The sequence below is a fragment of the Lepisosteus platostomus genome, chromosome 4, assembly GCF_059453375.1.
Source record: "Lepisosteus platostomus isolate fLepPlt1 chromosome 4, fLepPlt1.hap1, whole genome shotgun sequence".
In the NCBI taxonomy this organism is placed as follows: Eukaryota; Metazoa; Chordata; class Actinopteri; order Semionotiformes; family Lepisosteidae; genus Lepisosteus; species Lepisosteus platostomus.
The window spans coordinates 33,271,929-33,291,314 of record NC_142614.1 but is presented as its reverse complement, the minus strand read 5'-3'; the positions used below and the strand labels follow the sequence as shown (position 1 = coordinate 33,291,314).

Sequence of the window (19,386 nt, the reverse complement as noted above, 5' to 3'; positions counted from 1 at the left end):
TCTTATGTTTACTGTTAAACTACTCATAAAATTCAGGTTCTACCACTTGCCCCCCAAGAGTCTGAAGTACTTTAACCATGCATTTACTCTGGTGGAAAGTGGCCGGGAATCCTCATACGTGAGTCACCTGTAAGATGATGAGATAAGAGGCAGCTGTGTCTAAGTCCTGGGCCATGAGGCACTCTTCAAAGAGGTCCTTGGGGTTCCCCACAGCGGCAAACAGGTAATTCCAGAGGGCGTACTCGGTTTTGCGGGCACAGTGCACAATAGTCTGAAGGAAGAGGGGGAACTCAGTGATGAACTTGGCCACAGTGGGCAGCAGAGGGTCGGGGATGGGCTCCCGTGACGTTGCCTCTTCCTCCAGCACCACGTGCACCATCAGCTCCAGCACATGTGGGAAGTAGGGGAGACTGGCACAGGACTGGGCGAGCAGCAGGGCCTGCTCCCCCAGGTTGCGCACCAGCAGCTGTCGCAGGATGTGATGGAGGTAGATCTGGGAGGTACGCTCCACAGTGCAGAAGGGAAAGAGAGCTTCCAGAGGCTCGCTGGCTCCCTGCAGACCATCATACAGCACTGTCTCATTGGTGGCACCCAGCACGAGAGCATCCTCGAAGAGCACAGCGAGCGGGTAGATGTTTATGTGAAAGGGCAGCATGATGCGTCGCGACAGGAATGAATGGGGTTTGCGGTGATCCCGAGGGAAAAGGGGCAGCCACACCTTCATGCCTGCCTCCCCACAGGCCAGCCATAGAGCCTCAAGGAGGTGACGCTTCTGCTTATTTGTACGACATGTGGTCCAAACATTCTCCACGCACTGTGCCAGTACCACAGGAGGGCAGAAAGGAAGCTGGGTAATAGAACAAAGACAAGGCTTAACTCTTTCTTACCAGCATTTCAGTCTTAAAACATGGATTATCTTTATTAGTAAGAAATGCACAAGCAAAGCCACAGAATTACACAGATATTTGGATATCCAATAAATCGTTATTTACATATATTCATTCATTAAAAAAAGGAAACAAAATGTAAGAAATGACACTTGAAAGAAGAACAGGTTAATGTGGAAGAAATTCATGGTTCCCAGGCACCAGCTTTTACCCACAGAGACAGGACACCCCACAGTATATTCTCTAAATACTCTCATCTTAGAAAAGTGAATTGGTTAAAGGCTTCAGCAGATATTCAAAACAGTACTGTTCAGCAAGTGAAAAGGCTTGAAAGGGTTTAGCGTACAATGCCCAGGATACAGAGGTATCTATAATACAGACTGAAGTATCTAAAACCTAGTCATGAGTCATCGTTGGAAGACTTATATTTCAATAGATACTGTATGACTAAACAATATTTTTCCACAGAAAAAAGGACGTGTCTGTGAGTGGCCACAAGAATGCCGAATTTCTTACCAGCTTCTTTTGACTGGGTAAATTCTCCTTCTCTCGAACCTGTGGTCCTGAGCGATCCCTCTGCAGCATAATCAGCTGCCCTGCCAGGTTCAGCATGATGCTCTCAGCAACACAGGCCTGCAGCACAGAAGAAGAAGAAAGGAAGAAGATTTTAAGCACCTACATTCAGTCGAGACATCACAGTGCTGTCCATCACTGTTGTTTATATTTATCAGCTTCATAGTCCTGCTTACCACGTTCATTGAATGTATTATGATACTTAAGAAAATCTATAAATTCTAATATTTTGTAATGTAAAACTGGGCAACATACCACTAGTATGACTGATTTATTATTATTAATATTTAATGGGTTTACACAGTTGTGAATACAAAAATGTATTGGTGATATACCACAGAAAAACACTTAAGTACATAATTAATTTTAATGTACTTAATTAATTAAAGGTAATGATTCAGATGTAAAAAGTATCCAAAGTTATAAACAAACTTATTACTGCCTAATCAAACTGAGACTGGAAACACCAAACAAGAAAAAGGTTCAGAACCACAGGCAAAGCCTAATAGACTTTATGTGTATTTCTCAATCTAATATATTCCATCAGTAGCCTGTCAGTAAGGAGACACAACTATATTGCCATACCACTATGGTCTCAAACAATCTGGCTTCCCTAAAGTTTCCCCTTAATTCAATTTCTGAATTTCTCACTTTTTCACCAATGGATTTGGACTGTAGACGCACAGTGGCTTCTGAGCGAAACAAAGGTACAGATGCAGCCATTCAAAATGGGTGGGGTATTTCGCGGCATACCCCGGTGGGCGTGTCGCGGTGTCACGCGGTGTCACGCGGTGTCACGCGGTTAATCGCGCGTCATTTGACGCTCTGCCGGAAACTATCCGGCGTCACCTTGTAAAACTGCCAGGGGGAGCTTAACCTCTCATGTACAGCATTTGAGCTTTTAATTTTGAACTGTGTATTACAGCATGTTAATCATCAGTCATTAAAATGTTGGTATATTTTATGAAAGCAAGATTGCTCAGTTGGACAAAAGTACACAACCTACCTTTATCAGAAATATTTATGCATCAAAGCCTTTACCGAAGATATTACTAATAGTATTAATAATGGATGACTTTGGACAAGCTGTATACTCAAAGTATAATTTCTTTAGCACATTTGTACAAGCACTTGGAATCTGTCCAAGCCATACTTTGTCAGGCATTTTGTTTTACTTCAACGGGCATAAAAACTTCCTTGCTTTTAACAGGGCGTTTCATAATTTCTAACTACGAAAATGATTTAAAATGCGACACTTATCATTCAACTAGAGCTCAAAATATCACAAGGATCCTCAAGAGCACAGCAAAGACTGTATTAAAAGATACTTGTATGTATCAACACTTTCTTTTCCGTATACCAGATTTTATGGAACCACTTCAGAAGGGTGTCAGCCAGTCAGATTCCAGGAATCGGTACTTTAAAGGAAAAATACACACCGGTATTCCATTTCTCCCTAATGATTTTAAGCATCGAAGTATTTAACTAGCATGTGAAATAGCGAGTGAAAAAGTGGTAGTTTTAAGCTTTTCTGCTAATATCATATGGAATCGCGTATCTAAAGAATTTAATAACGATATGATTATATCCGTGTGCTGCGACAGGGCTGTGTAGGGCTGTTTCGCCTGCCTGTTCATGCGAGCTGTCTTGTAGCCTACTGGTCTAGGTGCGTGACTAACAACGCACAGGTTGTGTGTTCGAATCCAGCTGGTGCTGGACTTTTCTTTTAACAAACATTTCTTCAAAAAAATAGAATAGCGATATTATGGACAATCAATTGACTTTTATATTTCAAAATATCGCAACATGATCGATTTTAAGTCATTTTTGATAACAATGAATAGTCACCTTCTTCCCTTCTGACAACGGTTCCTGCTTCTATTGTGTGTGTGTGTGTGCAATAGAGTAAATTTTTATAGAGAAATGGAGGCTGGACAGTATGCGTTACAATATAAACATTTATATTGATTTAAATCGTGTTCTGATTTAAATCGCAAACGCGTGTTTAATTATGTGTTTTTTAATCATAATCAGGCTAATGCATTTCTACATTTCTGTATGAACCAGCTTAGAGGTTCATACAGAAAGACAGCTTGTGTTTAAATTGAGTGTAAGGTAATTTATGCTTCTAAAGTCATGGTCAGCATTTATTATTGTACTGTGCTGTAAACTTGTTCTGTGCCTAGTCACATTATTTTATAGCGTTTTTATAGCGTTACAAAATAAACATTTATATGTTGATTTGAATCGCGTTTTGATTTAAATCGTAAACGCGTGTTTAAATATATGTGTTTAAAGGCGATATACTGTATAAAAGCGCTGATTCTTATGGAGTGTGTTCCGCCGGGGATTCAAAAAATGTATTTTAAATAAGCTGATAAAGCTTAGACTAACTGTATTCTAGACTGTATTACAACAGAACATTGGACAATGCAACGTAAATTGCAAAAATGCACTTGGAATCTGTCCAAGCCCTCCTACAAAAATTATTTAAACTGCGACACTGATCATTCATCTCTAAATAAACTTTATTTTATATAGCGTTTTAAGCGAATAGGTAATTAGATTGCTCATAAACCTAATCACTTTTCCTACATAAACACAGCATGATTGCTCTCTGAAAATGCTTTTCCTTTATTTTTAAAGTAGGCTCAGATTTCAACTATAGATCGTATTATTATAAACTTTCTTGGAAAAATGTATTTTATGTAAACCATGTTTGCTATTAATTCATTTAGGGCTAAAATACGTTCATTGTCTTCCAATCGAGTCGAGTTGACATTGGAAGCCTGCCACACCCGGACTGTTAAACCAACGCATTAGCACGTCAAAGCCCATTGAGCCAGTATTGGCTTTAGTATTTAGTATTTAGTATATTGTAACGCTTACGGCAGACAGGCACTGTGTAGGAGCCGACGCACCAGAGCAGCGCATCGAGGGAGCGTCTGCATTTATAACTTAGTTTTTAAAATTAGTCAAGCAATACGAAGCATCTCCTTTTACTTAGTGCCTGAGCATACTGCAACGCGTGTGAAGCCCATAAACGATATTAATTTTGGAACTTAAACATACAGTATATGGCTGGTCTCCATTTCTCCCTAAACATTTTAAGCATCGAAGTCTTTAACTAACGCGATACCGGAGTCAACAAGCATACTTTTAGAATTTGATTAAAAGGGAATATAATATGGAATCGTGTATCTAAAGAAATAAATAACGATATAATTATATTCATGTACCGCAACACAAGAATAGTACACGCTGTACATTGTCTGTTGATAATGTTTCTGTAGTGATTTTTCAGCACTCTGCATGTGACCTTGCTGGTGGTGCTGTGGGATAGGTTCCTGACTCCCATGTCACATGGTCTGTGATCGAATCCCACTGTGGAACCATGACTTTTTTTTTTAACAAACATTTCTTTGAAAAAATGAAACGTTTCCCTTGGTCAGAGATTAAATAAAACCTCACTCGCACCAAACAAATTTATATTTCTAAATATCACAACATGATCGAATTTAAGTCATTTTAATAACAATGAATAGTCACCTAGGCATTACAATATAAACATTTATATTGATTTAAATCGCGTTTTGATTTAAATCGCAAAGCGGGTTTAAATATATGTGTTTTTTTATTCACAATCAGACAAATGCAACATAAATTGATATCTTTGTTCATGCACAAACAGTGGCATGTTACATTATTAATTTGGGTGTCTCCTCTTGCCAAAAAGCTCTAAATTGCATTTTGAGTGCGGTTTTTGACTTTTTCTAAATTGCAACCCATAAATAAAGCTGATACAGTTTAGACTTATTTTAAACTGTATTACAGCAGCACAATGGACAATGCAACGTAAATTGCAAAAATGCACTTGGAATCTGTCCAAGCCCTACTTGTCAGGCATTTTCTTTTACTGCAATGGACATAAAAACTCCCTTGCTTTTAACAGAGCGTTTCATAATTTCTAACTACAAAAATTATTTAAACTGCAACACTTATCATTCATTCCATTCCATTATCAGTCTTCCATTTCTCCCTAAACATTTTAAGCATGAAAGTACCCAAATATGCGATTGCTGTATGGAATGAATTTTAATTTAAAAAAATTATTTAACACGAAAATTAAGCTGTTTACATCTTCCGCCTGAGAACAGTCACCCGTTGCTACCCAACGCAGAAACACAGCCACTAACTAGCAAAGAGAGGACATTAGCTAGCCAATATGATAAAGAAATAAATTATTATTTTATTTCTTTTGCACATTTATTTGAACATTTCCATCGATTGTACAAGCACTTGGAAACTGTCCAATCCCTAGTTCATCAGGCATTTTCTTTTACGCTGCGGGCATTCTCCTGGTCTGGCACCGATCTGTGTCTTCTAGGATATTATGCCAGCGAACTCTTGTTTTTATGTCCACTATAACAGACAATCTCCTTTGCTTTTAACCGAGCGTCTAACCCCTCTGATTGGAGAAAAAAGACGTTCTGGTTTGCTATACATACTGTACCAGAAAGATGATTTCTTTCTATTCGAAACATGTATTTTAAAAGTTTAAGAAGTAAAAACCTTACAGCGTACACAGATTTCTAACCTGATCAGGATCGTTATCTTTGTCTTATCCATAATAATATTCACCGCTCTGTCCAGCAAATTAATAATAAACTTTATTTTATATAGCGTTTTAAACGAATAGGTAATTAGATTGCTCATAAACCTAATCGCTTTTTCTACATAAACACAGCGTGATTGCTCTCTGAAAATGCTTTTCCTTTATATTTAGGCTCAGATTTCAACTATAGATCGTATTATTATAAACTTTCTTGAAAAAATGTATTTTATGTAAACCATGTTTGCTATTAATTCATTTAGGGCTAAAATACGTTCATTGTCTTCCAATCGAGTCGAGTTAACATTGGAAGCTTGCCACACCCGGACTGTTAAACCAACGCATTAGCACGTCAAAGCCCATTGAGGGTATTGAGCCAGTATTGGCTTTAGTATTAGCCATACAGAACATTAAAGTGCCCCTTTTCCATTCAGCGGGTGCCTGAGCCGCTGTTTCCTATCTTCTGACAGTCGCCGTTGTGAATGTCTGTAGAGTGTATCTTATTTTTAGTACTATATTTTTGTATTATATTTCCTATTAATCAAACTCTAAGAGTATGTATCGGCTTGTCCCCTCCTCCCGCCCCTCTCTGTGTACAGTGGAGCCTCCTGTCCAGCCAGCACATGTCCACAGACATTCACAACAGCGACATATCATAAAACGTTTGCACATATAGTTAAATTATTAGTTGTTTTTCAGGAAGTAAAAAAAAACACTTGAATTACTTATCCAGTCTCTCGAAATAAAGTTATTTTTCAAGCAATGCAACAAACGTCGGGCAATGTGTTTTTTTTAATCCAACATTGACAGCCACATCTTAAATCTTGTCAGTCAGGTCTTTTTTTCTCTAGTTGAATTGTGGTTTACACATCGCACGACTTTAAAAGCTAGAAAGATAGGTTTCGATTCACATTAGCTGGCGAGCCTCGTTAACAAAAAAACTAATAATAATGTAACATGCCACTGTTTGTTCATGAACAAAGTTAAACTGAGATTTCCTTAGATATGCGATTAAAAAAAAAAATTTGAATCCCCGGTGGAACACATTCCATAAGAATCAGCGCTTTTACAGTATATATCGCCTTTAAAGGTGGCTTCTCAAAACGCTTTACAGGATAAAAACAACAAGAACAGCAACAACAGCAATATTGTATTTCATTGCACTTTGAAAACCAAGTAATAACTTAACTATACGTGCAAACGTTTCATATGTTGCTGTTTTGAATGCCTGTGGAGTGTATCTTATTTGCCTTGAGTCCTGGTTATCTCTCTCCCCCTCAATTAAATTCAAGGTGTTTTATTTGCATGACAGATGGGTACAATCAGTGTTGGGTATGTATATTTTGATATTTACACCCGGCGCGGCACCGAGGGAGCATCTGCATTTATAACTTAGTTTTTAAAATTAGTCAAGCAATATGAAGCATCTCCTTTTACTTTTAAGTCCCTTAAATACATTGAGCACAGCTTTCTCACCACTTAAGATTGCTTTTTGATACCATCCTTACACAAAGCAGAAACTTTCCGATGACTTGTGGGAAAGATTACAGATTTTAATCGTCTTTAATTTTGTTACGTTATACGTTTTAGGAACGTTTCATCTAAACAAACACCACAAAACTATTCTCGATTGTATTTCTGAATGTTATGTTACACCCACAGTAGTTCACTGCTTTAAATACATCGAATTAAGAAAGTTATGTGTAGCACTTTAGATCTTTTTTTCTGAACCAGGGAAAATCTGATCATGTTTCTCTATAACAAAAGTATGTTTACAAATCCTTTCACCTGGCAGTTTACCTGAATGCCCAACTATCTGAGAAGCCCTCCATGAAACCATAGTTGCTATTAATTCATTTAGGGCTCACTGACAGAATTGCTGTTTTGTATGCATGCTAATTTCTGATTCCTCACTCTGTTTCATGTTTATAGATAAGACTATTGATCGCGAAGGGAAATTGATGTACATGTTTGCATGTTCTTTTGTAACATACACCTCTTTGTGATTTTTTTGTATATCTAAGCAAGTGTTCCTGCATCCCTCTTCTGCACTATAGGCATGGCTTTTTTTCTGTTTGCTCAATTTCTAAACCTTTTTGCTCATGTGCATTTTTGTATTTTTTACACCTCTAGCACTTTAACGTCCTGAATTTTCATTTGCCTTAATTTGTAGAATGAATTTGAGTTTTAGCCTTAAAAATCTTAAGTTTTCACTATCTTTTGTTTCTTGTCCTACAACTGTTATTATTGATCACCGAATTATTGTACTTGACATGACTTCATTCAGCCTTTCCTGAACGTCTATGACAGGCAGAGAGAGTGCTGTTTCTGGTGCGATCTTTTGCAGCTGACATTTCACTGTTTTAAACGAACAAGAAATTAGATTGCTCATAAATCACTTATTCTATATAAATACAGCGTAATTGCCCTCCGAAAATCCTCTTTTTCTTGTTCGTTTTAGAGACCTTGATCGAAACTGATTATATAATTATACGAATTACACGAATATAATTATATCTTATTAATTTCTTGAGATACGCGATTCTTTTAATACAGTCTTTGCTGTGCTCTAGAGGATCCTTGTGATAGTGTCGCAGTTTAAATCATTTTCGTAGTTAGAAATTATGGAACGCTCTGTTAAAAGCAAGGGAGTTTTTATGTCCGTTGCAGTTCTTTTGCAACATGAATATAATTATATCGTTATTATTTTCTTGAGATAAGCGATTCCATATTATACTCCCTTTTAATCAAATTCTAAAAGTATGCTTGTTGACTCTGGTATCACGTTAGTTAAAGACTTCGATGCTTAAAATGTTTAGGGAAAAATGGAATACTGGTGTGTATGTTTTCTTTAAAGTACCGAGCCCAGCCATATACTGTATGTTTAAGTTCCAAAATTAATATCGTTTATGGACTTCACACGCGTTGCACTATGCTCCTATTCTTTTTATGCTCAGGCACTAAGATTTCCCTTCTGCTTTGTGTAAGGATGGTATCAAAAGCAATCTTAAGTGGTGAGAAAGCTGTGCTCAATGTATTTAAGGGACTTTCGAAACTCTGCCCCAAAGTCATGTGACTGATTTTTCGCCCTGTTTCGTTGGTTAAACGCAATGATCACAAGCACCACCATGGTAACTGGGATGTGTAGTTTTTAATTCCGTTTGAATTATAACTGTACGTACTGTCTTCATATTTGGCCAGGGCTTTAAAGAGAAGGCGCGCCAAAAAATTTTGGTGCCGTCGTCTCCGCTTTAAAGGTACCCCCGTGCTGGAAGAATTTGACCTCGGAACGTTTGCCCAGCGTACTGTTAAACCAATGCATTAGCATGTTAAAGCGATTCTATTGCGGGAGTAGCCCAGCTACCACTTAACACTGTACTTCCTACTTTGAATACCCGTGAAACCGGTTTAATTCGTCACAGCCAGCACTCCGGGAGAGAGGGGGTTGAGTAGTGGAAGCAGGCGAGATTTCCAGTGAAAGACACCTCCCCCTCAAAAACCCAGTAAGCAGTAATGCTTTAAGTTGAAAATCGAGGTAGATTTTGAGGATGATAAAGAGGGTAAACTGGGATGGGAGGAGGGTTTGGTTTTGCATAAGGGTTTTGCATAAGGGGCAGAAGATTTCCCTTCTGCTTTGTGTAAGGGAATTGAGTGTAAGTAAAATTACCTTACACTCAATTTAAACACAAGCTGTCTTTCTGTATGAACCTCTAAGCTGGTTCATACAGAAAATGTAGAAATGCATTAGCCTGATTATGATTAAAAAACACATAATTAAACACGCGTTTGCGATTTAAATCAGAACACGATTTAAATCAATATAAATGTTTATATTGTAACGCATACTGTCCAGCCTCCATTTCTCTATAAAAATTTACTCTATTGCACACACACACACACACACAATAGAGGCAGGAACCGTTGTCAGAAGGGAAGAAGGTGACTATTCATTGTTATCAAAAACGACTTAAAATCGATCATGTTGTGATATTTTGAAATATAAAAGTCAATTGATTGTCCATAATATCGCTATTCTATTTTTTTGAAGAAATGTTTGTTAAAAGAAAAGTCCAGCACCAGCTGGATTTGAACACACAACCTGTGAGTTGTTAGTCAGGCACGTAGACCAGTAGGCTACAGGGGAAGTCGCATGAACAGTGAGGCGAAACAGCCCTACACAGCCCTGTCGCAGTACACGAATATAATCATATCGTTATTAAATTCTTTAGATACGCGATTCCATATTATATTCCCTATTAATCAAATTCTAAAAGTATGCTTGTTGACTCCGGTATCTCTTTAGTTAAAGACTTCGATGCTTAAAATGTTTAGGGAGAAATGGAATACTGGTGTGTATTTTTTACTTTAAAGTACCAAGACCAGCCATATACAGTAATGTTCCAAAATTAATATCGTTTATGGCCTTCACACGCGTTACAGTATGCTCCTATTCTTTTTATGCTCAGCTACTAAGATATCCCTTCAGTGGTAAAATTCAATATCTACAACGGGCACAGTAAAGACGTTTACTGTAAGTCTTTCTACGACAGACCAACGGACCACGAGTGCCCCTGTCGGTCAACCAATCACGTACCGCGGTACCCCGCGTCATCTTGCGTCATGATGCGCGACACCGCAGCCAATTACCTGCGGTACGTGTCTGTACCGCTCACTTTGAATGGCTGCATCTGTATATACTTATACAACGTATAAAAAAAGAATTACCTCCTATATATCAAGTGCTTTCAGAGCACTATATAATTGTACAGAATTATATGTTACCTGCTGTGGAGCTTTGAGTGTTATCCCTGTCTCTGTCCTCACAGATGTCAGAGTCACTGATACCACCAGGGTAGGATGGGGGATATAGCGGGACATTGACACTTCCTGAAGCAGTTCAACACTGGCTGTAGGGTTTGGGCTGAAAAGTACACCAGATATCATAAACAGGTGAACATTACATGAGCAATTACATTACAGTAGAGGCTCATTTTTAAACAGAAACACACCTGTCTTGCTTCCTTTCAATGCTGTAGAGACAGATGGAACAATCTGCCCTAAACAAGATCACCATGTTCCGGAACACATTCAGCAATAGTGTATCTGAATGCAATTTGGTTATGTTGGCAAAGGCGTTGTCAAGGTTAGCGGACCTCAGGTAAAGTCTTAGCTAAAAAGAGAAAAGACATCTCATGTAAATTATCTCATAATATTGCTTAAAATTAGTCACACAATCACACAAAACACGTTTCTTTTTTATATTAGACTCCATTGGAAAAAAAACAATCTAGCAAAATATGTGATAAAATCTGAGTGTTAGTAACATCTAATTTCATAAAGGAAGCCCAGAAGCAAAGAATTATAGAGTTGAAGGTTTCAAAGCTACTAACACTGGTAATAATAAAACTCAAGTTTTTACAGTGAAAACTAAGGAGAGAACCAATGTAATAATGCATTGAGTTCTCCAAGTCTCATTTTCAAAGCCAAAGACATCTTATAGTGTTCTGTAAGATCCTTGTGGCTAAAACTTCTGTACATTCAATGAATGCAATACAAACATGTTCTTATCTGTAATAATTACCATCTAGAATTTGAAATGCACTACTGTCCAATAGAATTTACCTCTTCTTGTTGGTCAATTAAGTTGTAACATGCAATTACAATGAAGTCCTTCCACCATGCTAAACCACCAGTCACCATCATATTTTGTTCCTGAAGTGGAAGAAAATAAGATCATCTCAAAGAGTCATTCTGTTATTATTTCATGAATATTCTTATTTTTTTATTAAGTAGGTATGCTTTGCAGTGTGTAAAACTGAAATGCATTGAGTGTAAAAAAAACAAAATGTGAACAAAGATTTTGTTCATTTAATTTGCATTTATTTTTGTCTCATAAAGCCAGCATTTATTTGTTACAGATGTTGTGGTGGTTTTGTGGAAAGCAAATACGCTTTCAGCACAGATTGAAAGTCAACCAAATGTACTTGTGGTTATATGCTTTTTAAAGGGTCACATGTATCCTGTTCCACAGAGGTGGACAAATGTGCAAACAATTATTTCACAATTTTTTCACTTTTAACATTAGAGCTCTTCAGCTTCTGCAAAGTAGATGTTTTAAAAATACATCCACCCAAACACTGGAGATATATAACCATACATATTGTGTTTTAAATATATTAAATTGTTTCATTGTACTTTCAATACAGTATATGCAATGCCACCCTTGATATTTATACAGTTTATGTCTTGTTTTGCTTAGAGAAATTCCAGGCTTGACTGTACACAAATATACTAATTTGGCAAGTGAAACCAATATCAGCATGTACTGAAAAACATTATACTGTTAATTGTGTAGTGGAAAAATAATTTGTGCTCTCATTAACATAAAAAAATATGTAACTTATATTTATGGATCCCTTGATAACACATTTTGTAGGAGCAAGATGTGAGCAAACACATTCTAAAAAAACTCCCACCTGGGTAATATTTCCAAACAGCTTCCATTTCCTTGTGTATAAGGAATAGTGTGCAAACCCACATCTCCCTGCTATTGCCACACACTGTCCCAGTGTGTCTATGGCTGCAAACTGCAAAAAGCATAAGAACAGCAAAAGAAGTCTGTGAAACACTGAGGATCTTTACAGGAAAGGGGACATGAGATCAAAAGCACTTGGCGTGCTAGGGCAGAAAATCCAGCTCCTCTTTGTGTGCAGGACTCATTTCACTGAACACAGTACAATGCACAAGGATGTGAAGGCCCTCTCATTAAAGTATTTCTTGAATACTTTTAAGAGTTACTTTAATTCTTTTAAGATTAACAGGTGATTTCCACAGTGGAGACAGACCCTCAATTCAACCTCTAAAAAGCAGCACCTGCTAGAGCACATTATTGACAATATTATTTTTCAGTGCCATGAAAAGCACTTGTAGAGAATTCCTCCACAAAGTTCTGTTCATCCGTCAAAACAGACATTACACTCTAAAATGAAGACACTGTACACTCTTCTTCACATGTACAACAACAGGATTTCCATTCAAGTACAAGGATCAATACTAGTAGTACAGACAGAAAGGGACTCACCCTTATTGGCCAGTTACTCTCTAGATATGTGCTGTGAATCTACAAGGAAAATAAGAAAAATATTTAAAAGGTAATTCACGCAACATTATTTTGTCAGTGAATTATCAATTTAAAATCTAGAACAATCTGCTTTAGATTCTTACTTTTAGATTTTTTTTTTTAAGAATGAAAGGCTAGTAGGGCTGGATTTGAGAAAATCTAAAACATAAACTGGAAAATGAAAGCTAAAGCCTTAGTAACTAAAGCCCAGTTACTGAATCCTCCTTGTTTAAAAAAAAAAAAAAAAAATCAATTTAATAAGAATAATTAATTACATTTATATAGTGCTTTTCTGGACACTCCACTAAAAGTGCTTTACAGGTAAAAGGGACTCTCCTCCAGCACCACCAATGGGCAGCCCAACCTGGATGGTCCAATGGCAGCTATAGTGCGCCAGAACGGTCACCACAAATCAGCTGTCAGTGGGGAGGATAACAGGGTGATGAAGCTAATTCACAGATGGGATTAGGAGGCCATGACTTATAAAGGCCAATGGGAAATGTGTCCAGGATGCCTCTTTTCAAGAAACACTCTGGGTTTTTAATGACCACAGAGAGTCAGGACCTCGGTTTTTTCTCTCATCCGATGGACATTACTATTTACTGTATAGTGTCCCCATCAATATACTGGGGCATCAGGACCCACATAACCCGCAGGATGAGTGCCCCCTGCTGACCCTACTAACACCTCTTCCAGCAGTAACCTTAGTTTTTTCCAGGACTTCCGCCATCCAGGTATTGACCAGGCTCATACCTGCTGAGCTTCAGTGGGCTGCCAGTTGTGAAATGCAATTTAATTAATGTATGCTGAGATAATTTACATGTACTAGCACATTCAGATTACAGAAACCAGACCTCGGCAGTAAATGGATTACCTGGACTACATGCCAATGCCTGTGTCCCAGTAAAGTGCTTAAACCCTGAGATACCGAAGCAGAGGTGTGGAGAGGGCTCATCTCTCTGGGCAGCCTGTGCTCTGTACTGGTGCTATGAGCCTGGGCATGATCCCCACACGTCAGGTACAAGCGATCTTCTCCATGCAGCAGAACCTGCTCCTGGTTACTCTGGGGGAGAAAAAGGAAACATGAACATTCAAATCCGAAAGTAGAGCCAAAGGGCAAGTTTCTTTCCTTTTGCCCATTAACCATAATTTAAGCGTTTCAAAAAGTATTCAAACCCATCCAATGGCATCCCATTGTGTGAAACAATGATTTGTAGACATTTTTAAACTTAATATTTTGTTCAAAACCTGAATGCTCAAGTGGGGAAAGTCGCCATGGGCACCTGGATGGGACCTAGCTATGCCAACATTTTTGTCGGCTGGGTAGAAGAATGCTTCTTGGTTTCCTTTACTGGCTTTGTCCCTGACCTCTACAAGCGATACATCGATGACTGCGTCGGTGCTGCTATATGCTCTAATGACCAGCTAGAGCACTTCCTGCATAAATCCTGCATCACTAACTCTCACCTGTCCCTCAAATATACAGTTAACATATCTTCTAGACCAGTGGTTCTCAAACTTTTTGGACCAAGTACCACCCCTAATCCAACCAAAGCATCCAAGTACCACCTACAAGTCATCATCTCATAGGAACCCCAGAAATTCTCAATGACAAACATGAGTGCGCGTGCACACACACTCACACATACATATAATAAATATTATAATAATAAACTTTATTTGATGTAGCGACTTTAAAGGTGGCTTCTCAAAGTGTTTTACAGAAAAAAAAACATTAAGAACAACTAATAAAAAAGCACCATTTCAGTGAGAGAGGTGAGCCTGTTTAGTTGAGCAAAGCAGATGTGAATTAATTTTTCAAGCCTTGATACAATTCACAACAGAGTCTAACAGATATTAAATCGTCTGGCATTTTCTTGACGGCAAAGGTCTCGCGGTGGATGTTGTAATGCGTACATTAATTTCTGGAGCAACCTCTCTAATTCGTGCAACTACACCGTTATTTCGGCTTGTCATTGCTCTAGCACCGTCTGTACAAACTCAGATGCATTTTATCCAGTCGAGGCCATTCTCTTCGATAAATTCATTCAGAAGCTGAAATATGTGCTCTCCTGTAGTTCCTGTTGGAAGCGGTTTACAGAACAGAAAGTCTTCATGGGACATGCCCTCAAACTCATATCTAACGCAAACGAGCAAATTGGCCAAATCGACTACAGACTCCTCTAATTTTCCTCATCTTAACGCGGTCTATCAGTGTACTTTTGATATAATCCTTCATTTCAATAATTCTATGAATGACTGTCTTTCAGGGGGAGGGGGGCAGCAGGTCGAGCTGTTTAGCAGCTTTTTCTCTACACATAATACGTGTCAGCTCTTTTGCCAACGGTAAATAAGGTTCTTCAAAAAAAGTGCTTTAGCAATACGCGAGCTTGCATTTTTCCGCGTTTCCGTTTTTATTTCCGTATTTATTTAAAGTTTTTATTTCATGCGCATGGGAGCGAAACAGAGACGCTCGGTGTATTTTTCTCAAATTAGAACAGTTCTTAAATATTTTTCTGTTATCACGCTTTCGTGTGCTCACAAGATTACCTGCGTTCGTAGCACGTATTTCTATGCATTCCTGTGTTTAGAACGTTGGCATAGTTCCAAAATCACGCACATTCTCCTTTCTCCCTATTTGCTGGAAATACAGTAGCTTTTTTTAAATACAATTGGTCACTTGCATCCGTAGCACGCATTCCTATAGAGTGGTATAGAATTACTGAGTATCTCTTGTGTAAACTGAAGTATTAGCGCGCACTGTATCGTAGTACGTAGGCTGCGTATTCGACACGTATTAAAATACAAAATATGAAAACCAGTCCCGATTTTTCAGCGCACACGACACAGTTCCAGGGTCATTTGGCGTACCACTTGGGGGCACTCCACGTACCACTGCCGGTACGCGTACCACAGTTTGAGAACCACTGTTCTAGACAAAAATGTATCTGTTAACCATGACTCTCATCCTCGGTCTATTACAAACCCACAGATTCACACAGCTATCTCCTGTACAGCTCTTTTCATCTAACTCACACCAAAAACTCTCTCCCCTTTTCACAGTTCCTCAGGCTACATCGACTCTGCAGTGACAACATGGATTTCCAGAACCAAGCACTCAAAATGTATGTTTTTCATCAACAGAGAATACCTCACCCAGGCCAAAGACAGCCCACGGATCATCAACTCGACCAGGAACTCCCGGTCTCACAACCGCAATCCTTTTGTGCTTCCCTACCATTCTAACACACTTTCTATCCCCAGGACCATTATTGACAACTACTCCATTTTACAGGGCGATCCATCCATCGGTACCCTTTTTTCTAACTACCCAATCATCTCATACCTCCAACCACCTAATCTACATAAACATCTGGTTCACAGCTCCCGCACTCGGCACTCGGCAATCATCCCCACCAGGCATCTTCCCCTGGAACAGAACTCGCTGCATCACCTGCAAATACATATTTAACAACATGCTCGTTCATGGCCCCTCAGGTCAATTCTGGATCACCCAGACGACATCTTGTACTCTTGTACCTCCAGAAACCTCATTTACTGTATCTCTGGCAAAAAATGCCCAGCTATATACGTTGGGGAAACAGGAAGGAGACTAGGGGACCGCTTCAGAGAACATGTTTGGGCTCTGAAGATTAACGATTTCTCCAAGCCCGTAGTTTCCCATTTCACCTCAGATGGCCATGATCACACTGATCTCTCTATTTTCAAAGAAGGGTTTCTCAACTATAGCAGAAAAACAATGGAAACTAAACTCATCCTGAAACTAGGTTCACACCACCCCCTTTTCTCAATGAGCAACTTATTTTCATGTAATCTTCTCTATTTTCATGCAGGTTTTGACTTCACACCTTTCTTCACCCTTCCCCATTTTGCACTTCCTCTGCCCCTCCTGCCTCCTCCCCTCTCCTAGCTTCTGTGCTGCCTGCCCTGTCTTTCTCACACCTGAAGAAGGCTTCACAGGCGAAACATTGTTTTCTCTCTTCTCTTTTCAGCATGGAATAAACCTATTTCTTGTTCCTTTGCAGACTATGCATGCTGACGCAGCTACCCACCTGAATTAAAGCTACAAGTCATTTAGACTGAATCTGCACTAACTTTAAACACTGGCTTAATGTGATTTTTACCCATTTTCCTTGGCAGATTAGCCGTAACTCTCTGAAATTGCTTAGGGAATAGTTAAGCACAGGTTTCAAGTCTTTCGATAGATTCTCAAAGGATTAAAATCAAGACTTTCTCTGAGCCATTCAAGGACATTGGCTTATTTTGAAACCAGTGTAGCTTTGGATTATTTTCCTGGTGAAAGGTAAATTTTTGTCCTTATTTTAGGCAGGTTTTCTAAGATTTGCCAGTACTTTTCTCCAACTATGATCCCATCAATCTTGATAAGCTCCCCAGACTCCTCTGATGAAAAGCAGAGCTATAACATAATGCTGCCACCACCATGTTTGACTGCTGGAATGGTGTTCACTGAGTGATGCGGTACGTTGGGTTTGTGTCAAATGTAACACTTTGGACTTCAACCAAAAAGTACAAATTCATCACGCCTGACCAAAAAAACGTTTGCAGTATTACTAAGGTGTTTAACTACAAACAACAATTTGTGTTTTTTTTCAGTTCTATAAAAGTCCCCTTTGTGAAATGACTCAGATATTGCTGACCCATTAACATTCTCCTATTTCTGTCACTGAGTTTTTCAAATTCAGTAAATGATGAACTCATGGTGTCCATGACCAGTTTCCTCCTTGCCCAGCTACTCACTTTGGAGGGACAACCCAGGTAGTGTCTGGGTGTTTAACACGTCTTAATATTGACTTTGCCATGAGATATTAAATGTTTTTTATACCTTTCTTGTGATCTGAGCCTTTTATATTACTTTATCCCATACTTGTTTTGACTGTTCTTGACTACTACAATGACTTAATTAGGTAGTTTTTGTACCTAAAATAACTGAAGTCTGCCAGAGCACAGGGTTTAAATTCTAATGTAATCATTTTCTACTTTGCTTTCATATTTATTATGTATTTACTTTTTTTAAGCTTTAAATATGTGGGGTAAGTTATATAATAAATATTAATAGCTAATGCAAAGGGTCATTAAAATGCGACAAAAAATGTGAAACAGTGAAATTGTCTGAATACTGAATTGCTTGTTCCACTGCGTTCAAGACGTTTGACTGGATTAAGATTTGGTGATTGGGAAGGCCACTGCTTTACGCTGAATTCACCGTCACGTTCATTGAGTCATTCCAGGGCTTTCCAACCCTTGTGGCAGGGCGTCAACAGTGCAGAACATATCCTGTCCTCCCATCAGTGTGAAACAGCAGGAACCCAGACCAGGTGATGTTCAGGTGATGTTCTTCCAATCCTCCAGTGTCTGGTGTATGTGTTCTTTAGACTAGTTGTACTCAGTTCTTAGTTGACTGACTGTAGCCCATCTCTGCACAAGACTGGTCAGCCTCTGTCAGCCACATTTATCAATGGTCTGTTTCCAACCACAGGAGGACTGCCGTTGGCTAGATGTTATTTGGACGGTGGCCAATTCTCACCACACCAGTGACACTACTGTGCATAAAAGCCCTGGTAGCTCTGCTGTTCCTGATACACTGGTGTCCACTACCATGTTGCTTTCAAAGTCATTTAAATCTTGGTCTTGCCCATTGTCCCTCTGAATTGCACACACATGTTCGGTAGATACCAGCCTTACTGCATAAAGGAGCATTGTCTGCACATATATTATGATGCTGTCAACATTTGAGAAGTCAATTACAAGGAAGGGCAGCTGTACCTTTACTCTTTTAATACTTCATTTAAATTTACTATAAATTGTTAAATAACTTTAGATTTAAAATGCTAAATAGGTCAGAAAAATACTGACAGAAGAAGCTGACAGACGCACCAAACCTGAATACCATCATGGGCCCATTCTAAATGATTTTACTAACTGGTGCAACGAGTTCTCCCTAAAGGTAAATGTTTCAAAAACAAAGGAACTGGTTATTAATTTTAGGAAAAATACCACACCCCATCAACCCACTATAATTGATGGTCAGCCTTGTGAAATTGACGATAACTATAAGTACTTAGGACTGGTCACTGACAAAAACCTAAAATGGGACAAATGTTGTGACACTATCTATAAAAAAGGCCAACAGAGACTATTCTTTCTTAGAAAAC

General features: G+C 38.6%; 1 protein-coding gene across 3 annotated transcripts in view; it reads right to left on the bottom strand.

Moving 5' to 3' along the window:
* ric1 (RIC1 homolog, RAB6A GEF complex partner 1) overlaps positions 1–19,386 on the bottom strand; it is a 138,813-nt gene that overhangs the window by 15,937 nt on the left and 103,490 nt on the right. For all 3 annotated transcript variants that reach the window (XM_088629425.1, XM_088629428.1, XM_088629427.1), the window contains exons 12-19: positions 14,067–14,255; positions 13,154–13,192; positions 12,549–12,659; positions 11,695–11,784; positions 11,082–11,242; positions 10,855–10,993; positions 1,404–1,520; positions 128–847 (exon numbers count right to left, since the gene is read on the bottom strand). In XM_088629425.1, the coding sequence (XP_088485551.1) occupies positions 128–847; positions 1,404–1,520; positions 10,855–10,993; positions 11,082–11,242; positions 11,695–11,784; positions 12,549–12,659; positions 13,154–13,192; positions 14,067–14,255 (1,566 nt within the window). The remainder of the gene's footprint in view (positions 1–127; positions 848–1,403; positions 1,521–10,854; positions 10,994–11,081; positions 11,243–11,694; positions 11,785–12,548; positions 12,660–13,153; positions 13,193–14,066; positions 14,256–19,386) is intronic.